The sequence below is a fragment of the Ursus arctos genome, unplaced genomic scaffold (genome assembly GCF_023065955.2).
Source record: "Ursus arctos isolate Adak ecotype North America unplaced genomic scaffold, UrsArc2.0 scaffold_6, whole genome shotgun sequence".
Lineage (NCBI taxonomy): Eukaryota > Metazoa > Chordata > Mammalia > Carnivora > Ursidae > Ursus > Ursus arctos.
In genome coordinates, this window is record NW_026623078.1 from 43882081 (window position 1) to 43901226 (window position 19146).

General features: G+C 40.0%; 1 protein-coding gene across 1 annotated transcript in view; it reads left to right on the forward strand.

The window, feature by feature from the left end:
- NECAB1 (N-terminal EF-hand calcium binding protein 1) overlaps positions 1-19146 on the forward strand; it is a 182570-nt gene that overhangs the window by 131708 nt on the left and 31716 nt on the right. Inside the window, exons 6-7 of the mRNA XM_026495772.4 lie at positions 2511-2647; positions 16481-16602. Coding sequence (XP_026351557.1) covers positions 2511-2647; positions 16481-16602 — 259 coding nt within the window. The remainder of the gene's footprint in view (positions 1-2510; positions 2648-16480; positions 16603-19146) is intronic.

Consider the following 19146-nt stretch of genomic DNA (forward strand, 5'->3'; position numbering starts at 1 on the left):
GAACCCACCCACCACCCCTCTCAGCGTCCAGGCATCAGCGATTCTGTCCAACTTACTAGCTGGTTGTGCCATCTCTTCACGTTATCTGAAGAGTCACTAGTGAGGATAGAAAAGACGTAGCGGGGCACCTGGGTGGCGCAGTCGTTAAGTGTCTGCCTTCGGCTCAGGGCGTGATCCCAGCGCTTTGGGATCGAGCCCCACATCAGGCTCCTCTGCCGGGAGCCTGCTTCTTCCTCTCCCACTCCCCCTGCTTGTGTTCCCTCTCTCGCTGGCTGTCTCTCTCTCTGTCGAATAAATAAATAAAATCTTTAAAAAAGAAGAAAAAGGAAAAAGTCGTGTCAGAGTGGGAGAGAAGTCTCAGTGTAAGAACCACTTCTTAATTTGCTCCCACTGAGTAGCTGGTTGTTGGATTTTAACTGTCCTTAAATATTGAACTTTGACATCACCAAAATCTTGATATGTAAGACCACAGTAGCCAACCCAATTACGTTTTTACACTTAGGAGTTTCTCTGCAATCGAGTATTGAGTGAGTATCTGGTGTGGGCACCATGAGACACACAAGTATAAGGCATGACCTTGAGTCGAGGAAGCTGAAGTTAGTTCTGCAGTTCTGACATGACAAATACTTAACATTTGACTGAGAAAAGAGTGAGGCTAATGTGAGAACGCGCTGCTCGGTGAATGTATGCTTTCTTCACTTTCCAGGCTGTCTACGAATACGTATAAAACTTTATCATTTGTTTAGTCACAGTGTATACCGAGATGCAAAGGTAATTGGCATAATCTCTGATTACACCAATATGTTGTCTCAGCATTTTAATAATTTTTTTTATTTTTTAAATAAGCTTTATTTAAATAAGCTTTATTTTAAAAATATGCTTTCACAAAATGCAAATGACCAGGGGGAAAAAATCAAGCACACCTTTTTTTTCTGTGACACATTTTCTTTTCAAAAGAAAGCTTTTCTCAATTTAAAAACACATGAAGGAATAATTTTTGAAGTTTTTATTGCTATTAACTAGCAAGCTATCTGATAAAATTGAACATTTGGTGTATTTTTTACCTTGAATTAACTCACAGAAATCCTTAGGTTATTATAAGCATGTAATGTTTTGGTTTATGGTTAGTTTCTTAGGTGGAGTTTAAAGGCATTAAAATTTTTAGGTTTTAAATCAGATCATTAGATATGGTAGATAAGAGAATTCCTGTGTTCACCTACAAGAACGGACTTAAAGAGAAACTGATGATTGAAACATTCTGTGATTTCAAAATAGGAACAAAAGGAGGGTTTCTATGGCATTGGGTGATTGTGCCACCAGAAGAGAAATTCCGAAGTAATTTTTGTCAGGAGGCCCCAATCCGTTATGTCCTAACTTAGGGCTGAGAGAAGCACAGAATATTTTTGAGTTGGAATGTGTGCCTGAGTTACAGTCCGATTTGTAAATGAGAAAACTGAGACCCAGAAAGATTAAATTACATCTTGGGTTTCTGGGTTTACAACCATGACCTAAGACTCCCCAGCACTTCATAACTTCCGACCTTGTCTTGTCACTTTTACTCCTTTCAGTTTTATATTTTCACCCATGAAAAAAATCATTCAGGGACAGAGAGCTAGATCACTCTATTTCTTAGCTGTACTTGTATTTATCATTCCCACCCAGTACTGTAGAAAATCAGGTTCAGCTGGCTGGTCTCATGACCTGAACGGGGGGTCCTGGCCCCTATCCATGCCAACCTGGTTTTTTCTTTCCTGGTTCTCCCTGAGACTGCAGAAGACAAGAGCAGCAGGTAGCATCATGCACAGCCCACCTGTCTCCTGAGACTAAACTCAACAAGTAGCGAGCGCTATTGCATGTGTGATGACCGATGACCTCCAGGTAGACTTGGGGCTGTTTGAAGGGATGGTGCTTTTGAGGCTGAGTTAGATGCAGACGAGCCTCAGGTAAGTTCCTGAGGGAGGGACATAAGCAGATTTAGTAAACTGTTTAAATATTCCATGCCTAACATTTTCTGAATTTTGAGATAACTACACATAATTTTCTCTGGCTTCAGTATAATACAGATCAGGCATAATAAATACATCAAGAGGGAACTAAGCCAACTGCTGAAACATGACTGCGTTTAGTTGATAATAGAAAAAATAAATGATGGCATGGTCATTACTTAAAGCACAGAACAAACTCTGAGCTAATCACCTTCCAACCTTTGTCTCCAGATAACGTTCTTTTCCTTTTCTACAGATGTCTGCTCCATAATTCTAGGGAGTTTCGTCCTTTTTCCTAACACTGAGGTAGATGTGGTGGGAGATGAGCTAGATTTTCCCATTATCTCTGCAGCTCTTGTGTTCAACTTCTGGTGGGCGGGTAGAGTTCAGCGTCCAGGGCCAACGAGTCTTCTTCCTAGTTTCTCCTCGAAGATGAGCCTGAGCCTGATGGGTGCATGGAGGAGAACCATTCCTGGATATTCTTCCCTACCCTACTTCCAATGGCCTTTGCTTTGTCTTCCTCAGGACTACCAAGAGGCCTCCAATTTGGAACAGTTTGTAACTCGATTTTTATTGAAGGAGACCTTGAATCAGCTGCAGTCTCTCCAGAATTCTCTGGAATGTGCCATGGAAACAACTGAGGAGCAAACCCGTCAAGAAAGGCAAGTTAAGTATTTTCATATGATATCTCTGTAGTGACGATGAAAGACCAGTTGAGGGGCATCAATGCTTAAGCTACTGAAAACTAAAAATGAAAATTAATAAATTTAAATAGAATAACAGGAACCTTCTTTGGGTGCTCACCTTATATTTGCCTCTAAAAGAGGCCATTTTACTTTTACTGTCCGTCGTTTATTCAGATTTAAATTGCCAATTTAGTAGATGGAGAAGACTTTAAAAGACACTGTGATAACGTAAAGATACATTTTACGTAGTCCTGACTCTTCAGGATCCTAACGTCTATTATGTAAATAAGACATGAAGACTAAAACCGTAACGTAAGATGCAAAGTGATATATATCATACAGAAGGGGAAATAAGTTGCTAAGGATTTAGGAAGAGCAAAAGATTGAATACGGACAGAGATGAAAGACAAGTTCATGGAATTTCCTGATGATATTTGGGCTCATGTTGCAAATGAGTGTTACGTGACAGTGTGGAAATGATAGAGACTTAGCGGCCAAGTGAACCTGGATGTGCCTGGGGACTGGAGAATCGAATCAGCCTATTTATTTAAGGAAATAAAGAAAAGTGAATGGTAGGGAAAGATTTCAAAATTCAAGACCACCTATTAGTATCACTGAGAAGATAAGTAATGCTGTTATAATAGTTATGTAAATAAAGGTGCTAATGCTAAAGAGAAACCTGAATTAGAACTGTGTAAAGCAGACGTCAAAATTATTCTAACCAACAGTTGGTACTTTCTTGAATTGCCATTATTTATACCTTGCAAGCTAGAGAAGGGCTTGGCAGAACTCTGGCTTACGCAACACATTTTGCATGTGTTACTTCAAACCTATACATATGACCATCTAATTTCTGCATTTTAAATTAGGGAGAACCACACAGTAACTGTTTTGAACAGGTTGATAATAGACTGCTCAGTAGGGCCAATTTTTCTAAACAAACTAATGGATACGTAATTATTAGGACATCTCAGAGAAACAGTGGAATTTTCAACCATATGTTTCCAATGTCAAAATGAGTGAGCGCCACCAAATTCTAACAAAAAAGCCTCTAATCTCAAATCTAATGAGCTCGTGCAGCTGAGGAACACGGGTCTGCGCTCTGCAATGGATCTGCACAGCATTTTCACATTATCAGCTCCTCATTTTTGCTGCCTTGAGTGAGTCCGTATCAAACGGCAGGTGTAACAAATAGCTTTAGAAGAGCAAAAACCCCATTCCTTAAGTCTGACCAGAGGGTAACTAAATGTCTTGAAACACAATGAAATTGATTTCACGTTCCAAATGGAAAATGAAGTTGATTTCTCTGTTTTTAGATTTTCTTGATGTACCATGGATTTTCTTTCCCTTTTTAGAGCCAATTATTTGTCACCTGAGAGGAGGCCTACAAAAGCGCTGTGCTTCCCTTCTTCACCTGCACCTTGGGTTTTTTCTGCAGCCCTCTCCCGCAGACTTGAGTTCTGCATTCACCACCATATAGTGAACACACGACAAATAGCTGTTCTTTGTGTTAGGCCACAGGCTAGCCTTGGCCTCCTGTGCAAGCTCCCAACAGCTGCACAGCAGCTGTGTTTAATGAGAAGGAATGTGATAATGCAGAACTTAAGGAAAGTGGAAGCCACTGGAGGACTGATGAATATTTTATGTATAGGCTTCTAGCTCAAACAGAGCCTGGAAGAATGAGTATGATTACAGGTCTGATGTGAATTTGGGTGGTGCTATAGTATGATATTCGAATAAGTATCCAGGGATGCCCAAATCCCACCCCAAATCCATGATACTCCTCCTGGGGAGGTTTTCACTAAATAAAAAAATGAAAAGCAAATAAGAAACTAGTTTCCACTATGGGTTTGTGTGCATAAATCCAACTTGAAGTGTCTGGTGACCCTGACTGAAGAGTGAGAATTAGACTCATGTTTACAAGTACTGTGTCTCCTCTCCTTAGCTCCATCTAGCAATCAGCTGGCCACCAGAAACCACAGTAAGGAGAGCCCCAGGGACCCTCACCAGTAGAGAGAAAAAAACAGGACAGGAAATATGGCTGTCCTTTTCCCATGATATTAGACAAGGGACCAGTAAATAAGCCTCAGAGGAGGAAAGACTTGAACGGGATCTTTAACGTAGATTTAATGGCTGAGGGTATTCTCCCTGAAGGGGTCTCCTCACCCACCCCATAGTACCTATCTGCTTCCTTCTGGCTGGCTCTTCCTCATTTGTTTGGTCACTGCTTGGACAGCACTTGCTCTGGAAAACCTTCACAGCTCTCAAAGTAGGACTTTGTACCTCCCACTCACCACTGTACTTCCTCAGTATCCTCTACTTAGACTTACATACAAACTCAGTACTTTACTTACCTCTTTCATTAGGCTGGGTTTCTAAATGGCAGGGGCTTTGCCTTGTTTCTGTCTACCTGGCACAACTACATGTTAAATAAATGAAACCGAATGAATGAAAGGGAATCCCCAGTAAAGGGAACTATATAGAACTGCAGTGGATGGGGACCTGGGATAGTGAGGACAAGCCACCTGGCATCTAAGGTTAGGAAAGGCCTTAAAAGCTAGACAGATGCATTTAGATTTCATATGATCAGAGATTGTCTTGGTGGTTGTAAACAAAGGAGAAATATAATGAAAACAAGTTTTAAGGGAAATTAGTCTCATATCAGTATATGATAAAGATTTGAAAAGAAACAAGGTCAGAGAGGAGAGGTCAAATCAGTGGATTCACAAACTCATCCGTTTTTTACAACATGAAGGAAGATTCCATGTTGCCCTGCAGAGTCAACAGTTGCAACCTGCAGTTAGCATTGAAAACCCCGGGGTTATAATAATTTGCTTCCTCTTAAGCATCAATATTACTTTGGGACTTAATATTTGTGAAACCTAGAGATACAAAACTTCCTTGGAATATAGCAAATTTTGAGAAGTTATCTGTTCTAGCTACCAACCCCAGGGAGGAGTCACACAGTATCGCTCATCTTGCAGTAATGAGTTAGACATGCAGTGCTGGGCGGAATGTCTGTGTCTATTCATGTGAAAATGGCAATTTCAGAGAGAAGGGATGCATACAGCTGGAATGCCACAGAGGTGAGATTTTCAGATGGTGCTCTGCAACACTTTCTGTATCTGTCCTCGCATACTGGCTAAACGGGAGCCACTTTAATTCCATGTCTTCTGAAAGTACCTAATAGCCAATGACAAGAATAATCATCATGTTACACTGGAGCTTCCCTTGAGAGGCCCCTGTCCTCTTACATAAGCCTCTCTTCTTCACAAACCAGATTTCTGAGAACACAGCTTAATTACATGTGAATTTCTTTTTATAATGGAATCCGAAAATTTACTCTATTTTCCAAAGTTCTTCTTTATCCAGAGAAATGACTAATTCCTTCTAGGTTTAGAAGTTATTTTTCTCCTTCTGATGGTTGTCTATTATAAAAGTAAGGGAAGGCTTTAATTTTGCTTGCAGGTGATTATAAAACTTCAGACAGTCTACATTCCCTTAGCTTGAACATAGAAAAGAACTTCTCTAGTCACCTATTCTGATGACCACCGAGGCTGGAAGAAAGTTGATCTTTTTTAGATGCCCTAGGACAATTCATAGGGTGGTCTAGTTAAAGATTGGAGAGTAAACATATGATTTCTTTTCCTTTCTCCCTAAACTTTTCAAAAAAGGCATTAACAGAGCCTGGATAACAAGGAGTCATAAAGGTGCAAAGATAAGGATAGATGAACCAAAGGGGTAGAAACTTTGGAACATAGAAAGAAAATGAATGTGGTGACTGATGTTGAAGCTCTGAGAATGGCAAAACATAGACAATGTATGAAGCTAAGGTGTAATGTAAGTGGTATCACAGAACTTCAGAGAGGCTCAAGAATTGGCTTCACCATGTGCAACGGGGGTGAAGGTGGGGCTAACATATTGCTGAAAGCTCCATCTAATACTGTGTAAGCACCCCTCCCCAGTGCTTGAGGAAGCCTAAAGATGTGCTTTCTGGAGAAGAACAGATACACAGCTAACACAGCAGTGGTCAGAACATGGTACTAAAAACACAGGCATTAAGTGAAAGTCTTCATACTGAACAGTGAGATTTGAAAGCCACTCAGCATACTGTACTCTCAAAGCACTGACAGCTGGGCTGATACACTCTAATTGGGGGATGCTTCTCTCGCTTTTCTTTGGGATCTCATCAGTCTAAGAGAAAGACTTAAAAGGACCAAGAGATGGTGTACCCTAATAAATAGGCCTAGCCAGGCCACCCTACAGTGGCTGCTGCAAGTTGGCAATCCCCACCACACACACACACACACACACACACACACTCTCTCTCTCTCTCTCTCTCTCTCTCACTTTCTCTCTTTCCAATCATCCCTGTTTCCTTCCTCTGAGATAAACAGGGACAACCAAGAGAACAAATCAAACACAAGAAAAGAAACTTAGAAGAAAGATATAATCCAGAGAGCAGAAGAAAACCTCCAAAAAAATCAATACCCTCAGAAAGCAGAGAAAGTAGGAATTAAGGATGGGATGCTATTTAAAAAAAAAATAATATCCAAAGAACACAAAGAGCTCTTGGAAATTATGATTGCAGAAATAACCTGTGAGCAAGATTTGGAGATAAAAGAGTGATGATGTTTCCACAAAGAGTTGAACAATAAGAAAGAAAAATAAATAAAACTATAGGATAGTCCAAAAGGCCCAATATTTGAAAAGTAGTAATTCCAGAAAGAGAAAAAAGGAGAGAAATAGTCTAAGAAATAATTCTCAGAACAAGGACGTGAGTTTCCAGATTGATAGAACGGACCAAGAGCCCATTACTATGAATCATAAAATCTGACACCAAGACATGCCATTATGAGATTTCAGAATACCAGAGACAAAAGTGTCTAAACTCTCCCAGACCAAAAACCCAGATCAAATACAAAGGATGAAGAAAACACTAGATTTTTTTCAACAATGACACTGGAAGCTAGAATGCAATCAAGTAGCTTTTTCAAAATTTGAAGAGAGAATGATCTGCAACCTAAATTTCTCTACTCGAACTTCTGGGGAGGATGGCAGAGTAGGAGGATCCTAGGCTCACCTTGTCCTATGGATACACCTAAATAACACCCACTTCAATGTAAATAACCCAGAAAATGACCAGAAGCCTGGCAGAACAGACTCTCCAGAGCTAAATGTAGAGAAGAAGCCACATTGCAAATGGTAGGGAGGGTGGAGATGCAGTCTGGAGCCAAACAGACCCACAAGACTGTCTCTGGGAGAGAGGGACACTGAAAGCATGGAGAAGGGAAAAGAGCAGACCCACTCCAGGCACCCCAGACACAAGGGACCCACATAGGGAAGATGAACCCCTGTAACATTTGGATTTGAAAACCAGACAGGCTTAATTTTGTAAGTTTTTACAGTCAGTGGGGCTTAAGACCTAGAACTTTATTTTTTTAAAAGATCTTATTTATTTGAGAGAGTGAGAGAGAAAGCACAAGAAAGGGGGAGGGTCAGAGAGAGAAGCAGACTACCCGCTGAGCAGGGAGCCTGATGTGGGACTCAGTCTTGGGACTCCAGGATCATGACCTAAGCAGAAGGCAGACACTTAACCAACTGACCCACTCAGGCGCCCAAGACCTAGAACTGTAAAAAGAGCTGGAGAGTGATAGGAGACAGAGTCCCCGCCCTTAAAGAGACAGCACAACAGACATCCCTGCTGAGATATAGCATAGAAGCAGCAGTTTGAAAAATGCAGGTAATACACAGCAAGGACATTTATTTACTCATCTCAGCACATGTGCTGGAGGAACAGGGATCTTTGGGAGACTTCTCCAGGAACAAGGGAGCTAACAGGCATCAATTCCCTCCCATGCACCCCAGTGTAAATACATGGGCACCTTCAGGAACAGCACAAACACTCTTTTTTAGATGCCATAGGACAATTCATAAGGTGGTCTAGTTAAAGATTGGAGAGTAAACATATGATTTATTTTCCTTTCTCCCTAAACTTTTCAAAAAAGGCATTAACGGAGCCTGGACAACAAGGTGCAAAGATAAGGATAGATGAACCAAAGGGGTAGAAACTTTGGAATATAGAAAGAAAATGAATATAGTGGTGACTGATGTTGAAGCTCTGAGAATGGCAAAACAGACAATGTATGAAGTTAAGAGCATGCCCGGCACCCATGTTCTACAGACCCACCCACTCCAACCCAGCTTGGCAGGAGCCCAAAGCAGCACTACAAATGTGGCCTTGTGCAGGCAGCCACTACAGTGGCCAGCACGAATCCAAAGTAACTCCTGCCCTGGGGTGGGGAGAAGGTAGCCATAAATACCAGCTCTACTGTGGCCCCAGCAGTGGGCTGGGGGCAGACATCTAGTCTGACTGCAGGCCCTGCCCACCAATGAAAGCCACTCAGTGGACAGCACAGGGAGAGTGCCCTGCAGATCACTGTGACCACAGTTCAGGCAAATGTCTGCTCTTACCAAACTCAACCCCAATGTGGCACCAGACTGTCTCATTAACAAAACAAGAACCAAATTCTGCCACAGAAGACAGAGACACTGCAGGTGACTGGACTGAAGGCAAACATGGCTCAGCCAAAACATTGGGGTGCACACCACACACATAGGAGATACCCCCTGAAGCGCCAAGTTTTGGTAAACAGGGGACATTGCACTGCAGGGCACTAAAGGACCGCTTCTTCATAAGGCCACTACTTCAGGAGCAGGAGAGATAGCTGACCTTCCTAACACATAGAAACAGAGAGAGTTACACAAAGAGGGGACAGAGGAATATGTCTAACGTGAAGGAATAGGACAAAATCACAGCAAGAGAGCTAAATGAAATGGAGATACAGAATATGCCTGATAGAGAACATAAAGTAATGGTCATAAACATACTTGACTTGAGAAAAGACAGACCCTCATCTCAGTGAGACCTTCAACAAAGACATAGAAAATATAAAAAAGAACCAATCATGGAGTGCCTGGGTGGCTCAGTCAGTTGAGTGTCTGACTCTTGATTTCAACTTGGGTCATGACCTCAGAGTTGTGGGATCAAACCCTGCATTGGGTTCCTCACTCAGCAGAGTCTGCTGGAGATTCTCTCTCTCCCTCTAACCCTTCCCCCCTCCTTCAAATCTTAAAAAAAAAAAAAAAAGTCAGAAATTAAGAACTCAATAACAGAAACTAAAAATACATTAGTGGGGGGTACCTGGGTGGTGCAGTCAGTTAAGCATCCATCCGACTCTTGGTTTCAGCTCAGGTCATGATCTCAGCGTCCTGAGATCAAGCCCCATGTTAGGCTCTGCGCTCATTGTGGAATCTGCTTGAGTTTCTTTCACCCTCTCCCTCTACCCTTCCCATCCCCATGTGTGCTCACACTATCTCTAAAATAAATCTTTAAAAATACAGTAGAAGGCATAAATAGTAGACTAGAGGAAGCAGAAGAATGGATCAGTGACCTGGAAGATACAGTAATGGAAAGCAATCAAGCTCAAGAAAGAAAAAATAATAAAAAAATAAGAATAGATTAAGGGAACTCAGTGACACCATCAAGTGTAATAACATTCACATTATAGGAATTCCAGAAGGAGAAGAGAGAGAAAAAGGGGCAGAAAATTTATTTGAATAATAATAGCTGAAAACTGCCCTAATTTTGGGAAGGAAACAGACATCCAGATCCAAGAGGCAGAAAGAGCCCCAACAAAATGAACCCAAGCAGGTACTTACCAAGACACATAATAATTAAAATGGCAGGGGCGCCTAGGTGGCTCAGTTATTTAAGCATCAGCCTTTGGCTCAAGTCATGATCTCAGGGTCCTGGGATTGAGCCCCATGTCAGGCTTCCTGCTTCAGTGGGGAGTCTGCTTCTCCCTGTCCTTCTGCTCCACCCCCTGCTTCTGTGTGCACATGCTTGCTCTCTCTCTCATCTCAAATAAAATCTTTAAAAAAAATTAAAATGGCAAAAAGTAGTGCTAAAATTTTAAAAACAGCAAGAGAAAAGAAAACCATTACATACAAGAAAAACCCCATAAGGCTATGACCTTATTTTTCAGCAGAAACATTGTAGCCAGGAGAGAGCGGCATATTGATATATTCAATGAAATGAAAAAAACAACAACAAAAAAACCCAAACCCAACCCAGAATACTCTATCCGGCAAGGCTAGAATAGAAGAGAAGACATTCAGAAGAGAAGAGGAGATTGTTTCCCAAACAAAAGTTGAAAAAATTCATTATCACTAAAGCAGCCATATAAGAAATATTAAAAGATAACTCTTTGAGTGGAACAGAAAGACCATAAACATGAGTAAGAAAAGTAGGAAGCACAAAAGCAGTAAAATTAATTATGTCTATAAAAATTAGTCAAGGGACTCACAAAACCAAAGGATGTAAAGTAGAACACAATGCACCTGGAACATGGCAGGTGGTGGAATAAAAATGTAGTGCCTTTAGAATGGCTTCAAACTTAAAGGACCATCAACTTACTATAGATTGTTTTGTACATAAGATGTTATAGACAAACCTAACGGTAGCCACAAATCAGAAACCAGTAATAGAAAAGCAAAAATTAGGGGTACCTGGGTGTCTCAGTTGGTTAAAATCCAACTCTTGGTTACAGCTCAGGTCATGATCTCAGGGTTATGAGATCAAGCCCCTCATTAGGCTCCTCGATGAATGGGGAGTCTGCTGAGATTCTCTCTCTCCTTCTCCCTCTGCCCCTTCCCCCACTCGTTCTCTCAATCTCTAAAATAAATAATTTTTTTTAAAACTGCAAAAAGAAAAAGGTACCCAAGTATATCACAAAAGCAAGCCTTCAAACCATGAGAAAAGAGAGCAAGAGAAGAAAGGAACACAGAACTACAAAAACAACCATAAAACAAGGAATGAAAGGGCAGTAAGTACATACCTATCGATAATTACTTTGAATATAAATGGACTAAATGCTCCAATCAAAAGACACAGTGTGACAGAATGGATAAAAATCAAGAACCATCTAGAGACTCACTTCAGACCTAAAGACACCTGCAGATTGAAAACGAAGGGATGGAGAAACATTTATCATGCAAATGTAAGGGAAAAAAGATAGGGTAGCAATGCTTATATCAGACAAAATAGAACTTAAAGATAACAAGAGACAAAGAAGGACACTACATAGTCATAATAGAAATAATCCAACAAGAAGTTATAACAACTATAAATATTTATGCACCCAACATGGGAACACCCAAATACATAAAGCGGCTATTAACAAACATGAAGTCATCAGTAGTAAACCAAGAATAGCAGAGGACTTCAACCTGCCCTTTACATCAGTGGATAGACCATTGAAACAAAATCAATAAGGAGACAGTGGCTTTGAATGACACGCTGGACCAGATTGATCTAACAGGTATGTTCAGAACATTCTATCCTAAAACAGCAGAATACACATTCTTTTCAAATTCACATGGAACATTCTCCAGAATGGATCACGTTAGGCTAGAAAACATGTCTCAACAAATTCAAAAAGATTGAAGTCTTATGCATCTTTTCTGATCATAAGATAATGAAACTAGGAAAAAAGCACAAGAAAAATCTAGAAGGAACACAAATACATGGAGGTTAAATAACTAAACAATGAATGGGTCAACCATGAAATCAAAGAGGAAATTAAGGGCTCCTGGGTGGCACAGCGGTTAAGCGTCTGCCTTCGGCTCAGGGCGTGATCCCGGCGTTATGGGATCGAGCCCCACATCAGGCTCCTCCGCTATGAGCCTGCTTCTTCCTCTCCCACTCCCCCTGCTTGTGTTCCCTCTCTCGCTGGCTGTCTCTATCTCTGTCAAATAAATAAATAAAATCTTTAAAAAAAAAAGAGGAAATTAAAAAACACGTGAAGACAAACGAAAACATAATGGTCCAGAATCTTTTGGGTACAGCAAAAGCTGTTCTAAGAGGGAAGTTTATGGCAATACAGGTCTACCTCAAGAAGCCAGAAAAATCTCAAGTAAACTAACCTTACACTTAAAGGAGCTAGGAAAGGAAGAATAAAACCCCAAACCAGTACAAGGAAGGAAATAATAAAGATTAGAGCAGAAATAAATGAAATAGAGGCTAAAAAAAAAAAAAAAACCCAAAATGATCAATGACACCAGGAGCTGGTTCTTTGAAAAAATTAACAAAATTGACAAACTTGTAGGAGACTCATACATAAAGGACTCAAAATCAGAAATGAAAGAGGAGAAATACCAACCAACACCATAGAAACACAATAGGTTATTAGAGAATATTATGAGCAATTAAATGGCAACAAATGGGACAATGTAAAAGAAATGTTTAAATTCCTGGAAACATAACCTCCCAAACTAAATCAGAAAGAAATAGAAAATTTGACAGACCAATTACCGGCAATGAAATTGAATCAGTAATCAAAACCTCCCTACAAACAAAAGTCTAAGACCAGATGACTTTGCAGGTGAATTTTACCAAGCATTTAAAGAAGCATATTAATACCGATCCTTCTCAAACTATTCCCAAAAAAAAGAAGAGAAAGGAAAACTTCCAAATTCATTCCATTGATGCCAGGATTACCCTGTTACCAAAACCAGGTAAAGACACTACAATAAAAGAATAAACGAGAACTACAAGCCAATATCTCTGAAGAATGTAGATGAAAAATTCCCTAACAAAATATTAACAAACTGAATCTAACAATATGTTTAAAAAATCATTCACCACAATCAAATGGGATTTATTTCTTGGATGCAAGGGTAGTTCAATATTTGCAAATCAGTCAACACGATACATCACATGTAAGAGGAAGGATGAAAACTGTATGAACATTTCAATAGATGTAGAAAAAGCTTTTGACAAAGTACATCCATTCATGATAAAGACCCTCGACAAAGTAGGTTTAGAGGGAACATACCTCAACATAGTAAAAGGCCATATATAAAAACCCACAGCTAACATCATACTTAATGGTGAAAAACTGAGAGCTTTTCCCCCTAAGATCAGGAGCAAGACAAAGATGTCCAGTCTCACCACTTTTATTCAACATAGTCCTGGAAGTCCTAGCCATAGCAATCAGACAACAAAAAAATGAAAGGCATCCAAACTGGTAAGGAAGAAGCAAAATTTTCACTATTTGCAGATAACATAATGTTATACATAGAAAACCATAAAGACTCCACCAATAAAACTACTAGAACTGATCAGTGAATGCAGTAAAGTCACAGGATGCAAAGTCAGTATGGAGGAATCTGTTGAATTTCTATACACTAATAAAGAAGTAACAGAGAAATTAAGAAAACAATCCCATTCACAACTGCACCAAAAATAATAAAATACCCAAGAATAAACTTAACCAAGGAGGTGAAAAACCTGTATTCTGAAAACTAGAAACATTGATGAAAGAAATTGAAGATGACACAAAGAAATAGACATTCCATCCTCATGGATTGGGGGAACACATATTTTTTAAATGGCCATACAACCCAAGGCAATCTACAGTTTTAATGCAATTCTTATCAAAATACCAACAGAATTTTTCCAGAACTACAACAAACAATCCTAAAATGTGTATGGAACCACAAAAGACCCAGAAAGCCAAAAACAATCTTGAAGAACAACAAAACTGGAGGTACCACAATCCCAGATTTCAAGATATACTTTAGAACTATGGTAATCAAAACAGTATGGTACTGGCAGAAAAACAGTCACATAGATCAGTGGAACAAAATAGAAAACCCAGAAATAAACCCATCATTATATTGTCAATTAATCTATGACAAAGGAGGAAAGAATATGCATTGGGACAAAGACCATCTCTTCACCAATTGTGTTGGGAAAACGGGACCATTTTCTTACACCATACACAAAAATAAACTGAAAATGGATTAAAGACCTAAATGTAAGGCCTGAAACCATAAAAATCCTAGAAAAGAGCACATGCCATAATTTCTCTGACTTGGCTATAGCAACATTTTTCTAGATAAGTCTTCTAAGGCATTGGAAATAAAAGCACAAATAAACTACTGGGACTACATCAAAATAAAAAGCTTCTGCACAGCAAAGGAAATAATCAATGAAACAAAATGACAACCTACTGAATGGGAGGAGATATTTCCAAGTAATTTATTTGATAAGGGTTACTATCTAAAATATATAAAGAACGTATACAACTCAACACCGAAAGAATAAATAATCCAATTAAAAATGCACAGAAGACAACAAATATTCCTCCAAAGAAGGCTTATAGGTGGCCAACAGACACATAAAAAGGTGGTCAACTCACTAACCATCAGTGAAATGAAAATCAGAACTAGAGTGAGATATCACTTCACTCCTGTCATAATGGCTGAAATCAAAAAACACAAGAAAAAATCGTTGGCGGGAATGTGGAGAAAGGAACCCTTGTGCACTGTTGGTAGAAATGCGAACTAGAGCAGTCACTGTGGAAAACAGTATGGAAGTTCCTTAAAAAAAATAGAATTACCATATGATGCAGTAATTCCGCTCCTGGGTATTTACCAAAAGAATATGAAAACACTAATTTTGAGAGATCTGTGCACCCTGTGATCATTATAGCATTACTTACAATAGCCAAAATACGAAAGAAACCCAAGTAGACATCAACAGATGAACGGATAAAGAAAATGGTGTGTGTGTGTGTGTGTGTGTGTGTGTGTGTGTGTGTGTGTGTATACGTGTATGTGTACGTACATACGTACATATATATATCCCAGGGTCCTGGGATCAAGTCCTAAATCTGGCTCCCTTGCTCAGCAGGGAGCCTGCTTCTCCATCTCCCTCTGCTGCTCCCCCTGCTTGCGTTCTCTCTCTCTCTTTCAAATAAATAAATAAAAGGGGGGGCTGAGGGGATCTGCATTAGAGAGAGGCTAAAGAAATTTTTCCTTACTGATAATAAAGGAAGATTTTGGGATGAGTGAATTAGTACTAGATTTGGCTGCATGTAACAGGAAAAAAGTGGCTTAAACACATAGGGGCTTATTATCTCTTATGAAAGAGCTTGGTGGTGGCAGCCTAAGCAGGTATGACAGCTCTACAGATTTATCATAGACCGCCTGTCTTTTTCACGTAGTAAGTACGTCCTCAAGATTGCCTCATGGTCCAAGATGGTTGCTGGAATTCCAGCTAACGTGTGTATTCCAACCAGGAGAGAAGAATAGGGAAAGACCAAAGGCTTGAAGTTGAATCCATTCTTTCAAACAGTCTTCCTATAAGTTCCTTATAATATTTCCATGTATATACTGTTGACCTGAGCTTTTCATATTGGGAAGTTAATAGAGATATTTTAAAACTGAAGAATAAAGTGGTAGCAATTTAAGCATATTGTATACAGATATGGGGATAAATACTCAAATTAACACTTGCTGAAAGCATTCCCTCTGTGAAAGGGGCATGGGGCATGATATGGAGGTCGGGTAGTAGGAGCTCCTGTTTGTGAAGCTTTGTAGGGTTATTTGACTTTTAAAATTATATGGATACATAGCCTTGAGTTTGCAAACTAAATACACCAGCACACACAAAAACATTTTCTCCATTGATGGTATGGTCAAGAAAGGAAAGATGTTTTTCTTAAGTCACAAATTAAGATACAATTTTTCCTCAAACTTTGAAAGAGTAAAGATAGCTCACAGTTTCTCCTTTAGATTCATATTTATAAAACCAAATGGGTCTTTAGAGCATGTTGGCAAGCAATCATTCTTCTAACTTTTCATTTCACTACACCGGAAAATCTTCGTGACTGATGGGTGAAGATCTGTTTCTTGAGGCAAGAAACACGCTGTGGTTGAATGTTGTCTCTCTTGTTCAAGGCAAGGGCCGACCAAGCCGGAAGTCCTGTTGATTCAGTGGCCTGGAAAGCGATCAAGTCGCCGAGTCCAGAGACACAACAGCTTCTCCCCTAAAAGCCCTCAGTTTAGTGCCTGCGGTCCAGGTAATGAAGCTTTGTCATTTTTCTTCTTCCAAACTGACCCAATTTGTCTTTTCACGTTGACACATTCTTTAAGCAAGTAAAACAGCAGTGGTAATGGAATGCTTTTCTTATATCAGATAAGTCTGTCTGAAACCACAGTGGCAAAGAGCCTGTGGTCTTAAGAACGGGGTGATGATCCTCCCCGTTGTTTCCATCAGAATCCCACAGCTGAACCCAGCAGCGCACAGAGGGACGATGGGTAGGGAAGAGAGTGGCTCAGTCACCTAATACGTGAGGGACTGGAGACCTATAGAAATCCCCATCAGCTTCAAGAAAGGAGGCACCCTTTAGTTTGTAGTCTAATTTGCTCCAGATCCCCTAAAGCCTGCCTAAACGTATGCAAAGTCCATTTCAGGAAAAGGATCTTTATTTCCTTTCATGAAGGGATTAAAGTCAGAGCTGGCGTTTTTGAAGTGTGTAGTGTAATGTAACTTTTATTGGACTAAAACCTTAATAGTTTAGGTTATATTTTAACTGTGTTATTTGCAATAATTACTTTAAAATCCATTTGAAATATACAAACTCATGTTGCAAAATATCACAGTAATTTCTATAAAGTATGTGTGTATATATATACATATGCGTATGTAAATATATGAGCATATATATATAAACAATCACTTGAACATATTGTTTTAATACAAATTAACCTTTAAATATCTCATATTTCAGAAAATCAAAGTACTAACTATAGTCTATATTTACACAGACTTTGCTTGAACGGTTTCAAAGTGCTTTCTTGAACACTGCCTTATTTCATTCTAATACCTTATAAGATAGATGTTAGTATCTTTATTTCCCCAGAAGTGAAGCAAGTTGTCCACGGTATATGGTTTATTAGTCCATTTTTACAGTGAAACAACCACAAAAGCTCAGTGATGACCACTGCAGATATTTGTCTTTTTTTCATGCGTGGGTCTGTGGTTGGTGACGATTTGGGTGATCTCGGCGGAATGTGTGCTCCCCGGCCTGTAGGTTGGGTTCAGCTCTGCTTCTCGTGTAGCCTCCCGGGATCAGTGACCACTTGGAGCAGTTTCTTCTCTCGGTGTGTGTCAGAAGCACAGCCAGGCCACATCACAGCTCACTTAAAAATGTGTGCATCTTACCTGCTAACTCTCCACTGGCCAAATGAGTCATATGCCGAAGCCAGTCGTAGTGAGAAGGGACGTGTACTCCACCCTCGCGGTAGGAGCTACTGCCAAGGGGCGGGGGCGGGGGGGGACGGCGGTACACACAGAATTCTATCCAGGAAGAAAGGGGAAAATTGTGAGCACTAATACAGTCTACCATGTGTTGCTAGGAAATGACAATACGAGGCTCCTGCGTCAAAATACAGATTGTTCTTTACGCTTTAACCAAGACAGAGCAAAACCCAAAATATCCTTCTAAGGAATTTTGATGTGACAGCCACCTTAAATTCTTTAGGAAAAACCCAGAATGGAAATGTGTTAACTGATTTGTAAATTAAAAAGTAAACATAAATTTTTCTTATACAGTTACAGTGTTTCCTATCATAAAGCACCCTTATTCTGATTTTTTTTGTAGCCACTGCTGCGTGACTGTGTTCCTGCTTAGTTTTGCATCATAATTTGTGGGATGGGCTTTGAGAGGAGTTTTTCCCAAGAATGCAGAGAGAAGCGAATTCTAATGTGAAGTACGACCTCTTTATAATTTGGTCTTATCTTCCTCCCATTCAAAGTTAAAACAAGGCTTTATCGTTTGAATTCAGTCACATCCTCCCGTCAAGAAATATCCAACAGTAATATTTTAGCAAATGCCTATGAAATCATTTTGAGCGAGCTGCCATAAGGATCCACAAGGATGCCAGGATGTTTGTGCAGGGGCTCAGACCACAACTCTTCCCTTTGCACCAGGTCGTGAGTTCAAGCCCCACATTGGGTGTAGAGCTTACTTGAAAAAGCAATAATAAAATAAAAGATACTTAAAAATTTTTTAATTAAAAAAATAATTACAGCAATAGTAATAGCAGCAGGACTTACATGGTTGACCTGGTGCTAGATATAAATGTGTGTTTGTGTGTTCACACAGACGTACACATGCACATCTGTCACGTGTATGCATGTATATACGTGTGTGTATAAATACATATATATTCTGATGTAATCCTCCCAGTGATTCTGTGGCCAGTGATATTATTGCCATTTTAAAAATCAGGATGCTGAGGCCAGAGGAGTCAAGTCATCTGACCGAGATCAGCAGGTCCCAGATTCCGCACTCTTAACTGCTACGCCGTGACCATAGTGTCCGTGTCTATTCAGGTTAGTCCCTAGGAAAGGAGACAGCTCCCAGGCTGTGGTCCGGCCTGTTACGTCCCTGGCTCCTGCCACTGTCGCGGAAGTAAGTGTAGAATTATTGATGGATGCTTTCCTCTTTTCAAAAGAAAAATCAGCCATCTCATGGGGTGGTAAAAATGGCTCAGCAGGATCTGTTTTTTGACTATCAAAGGCACAGACTTGCGAAAATGAATCCACTGGGCTGCACGAG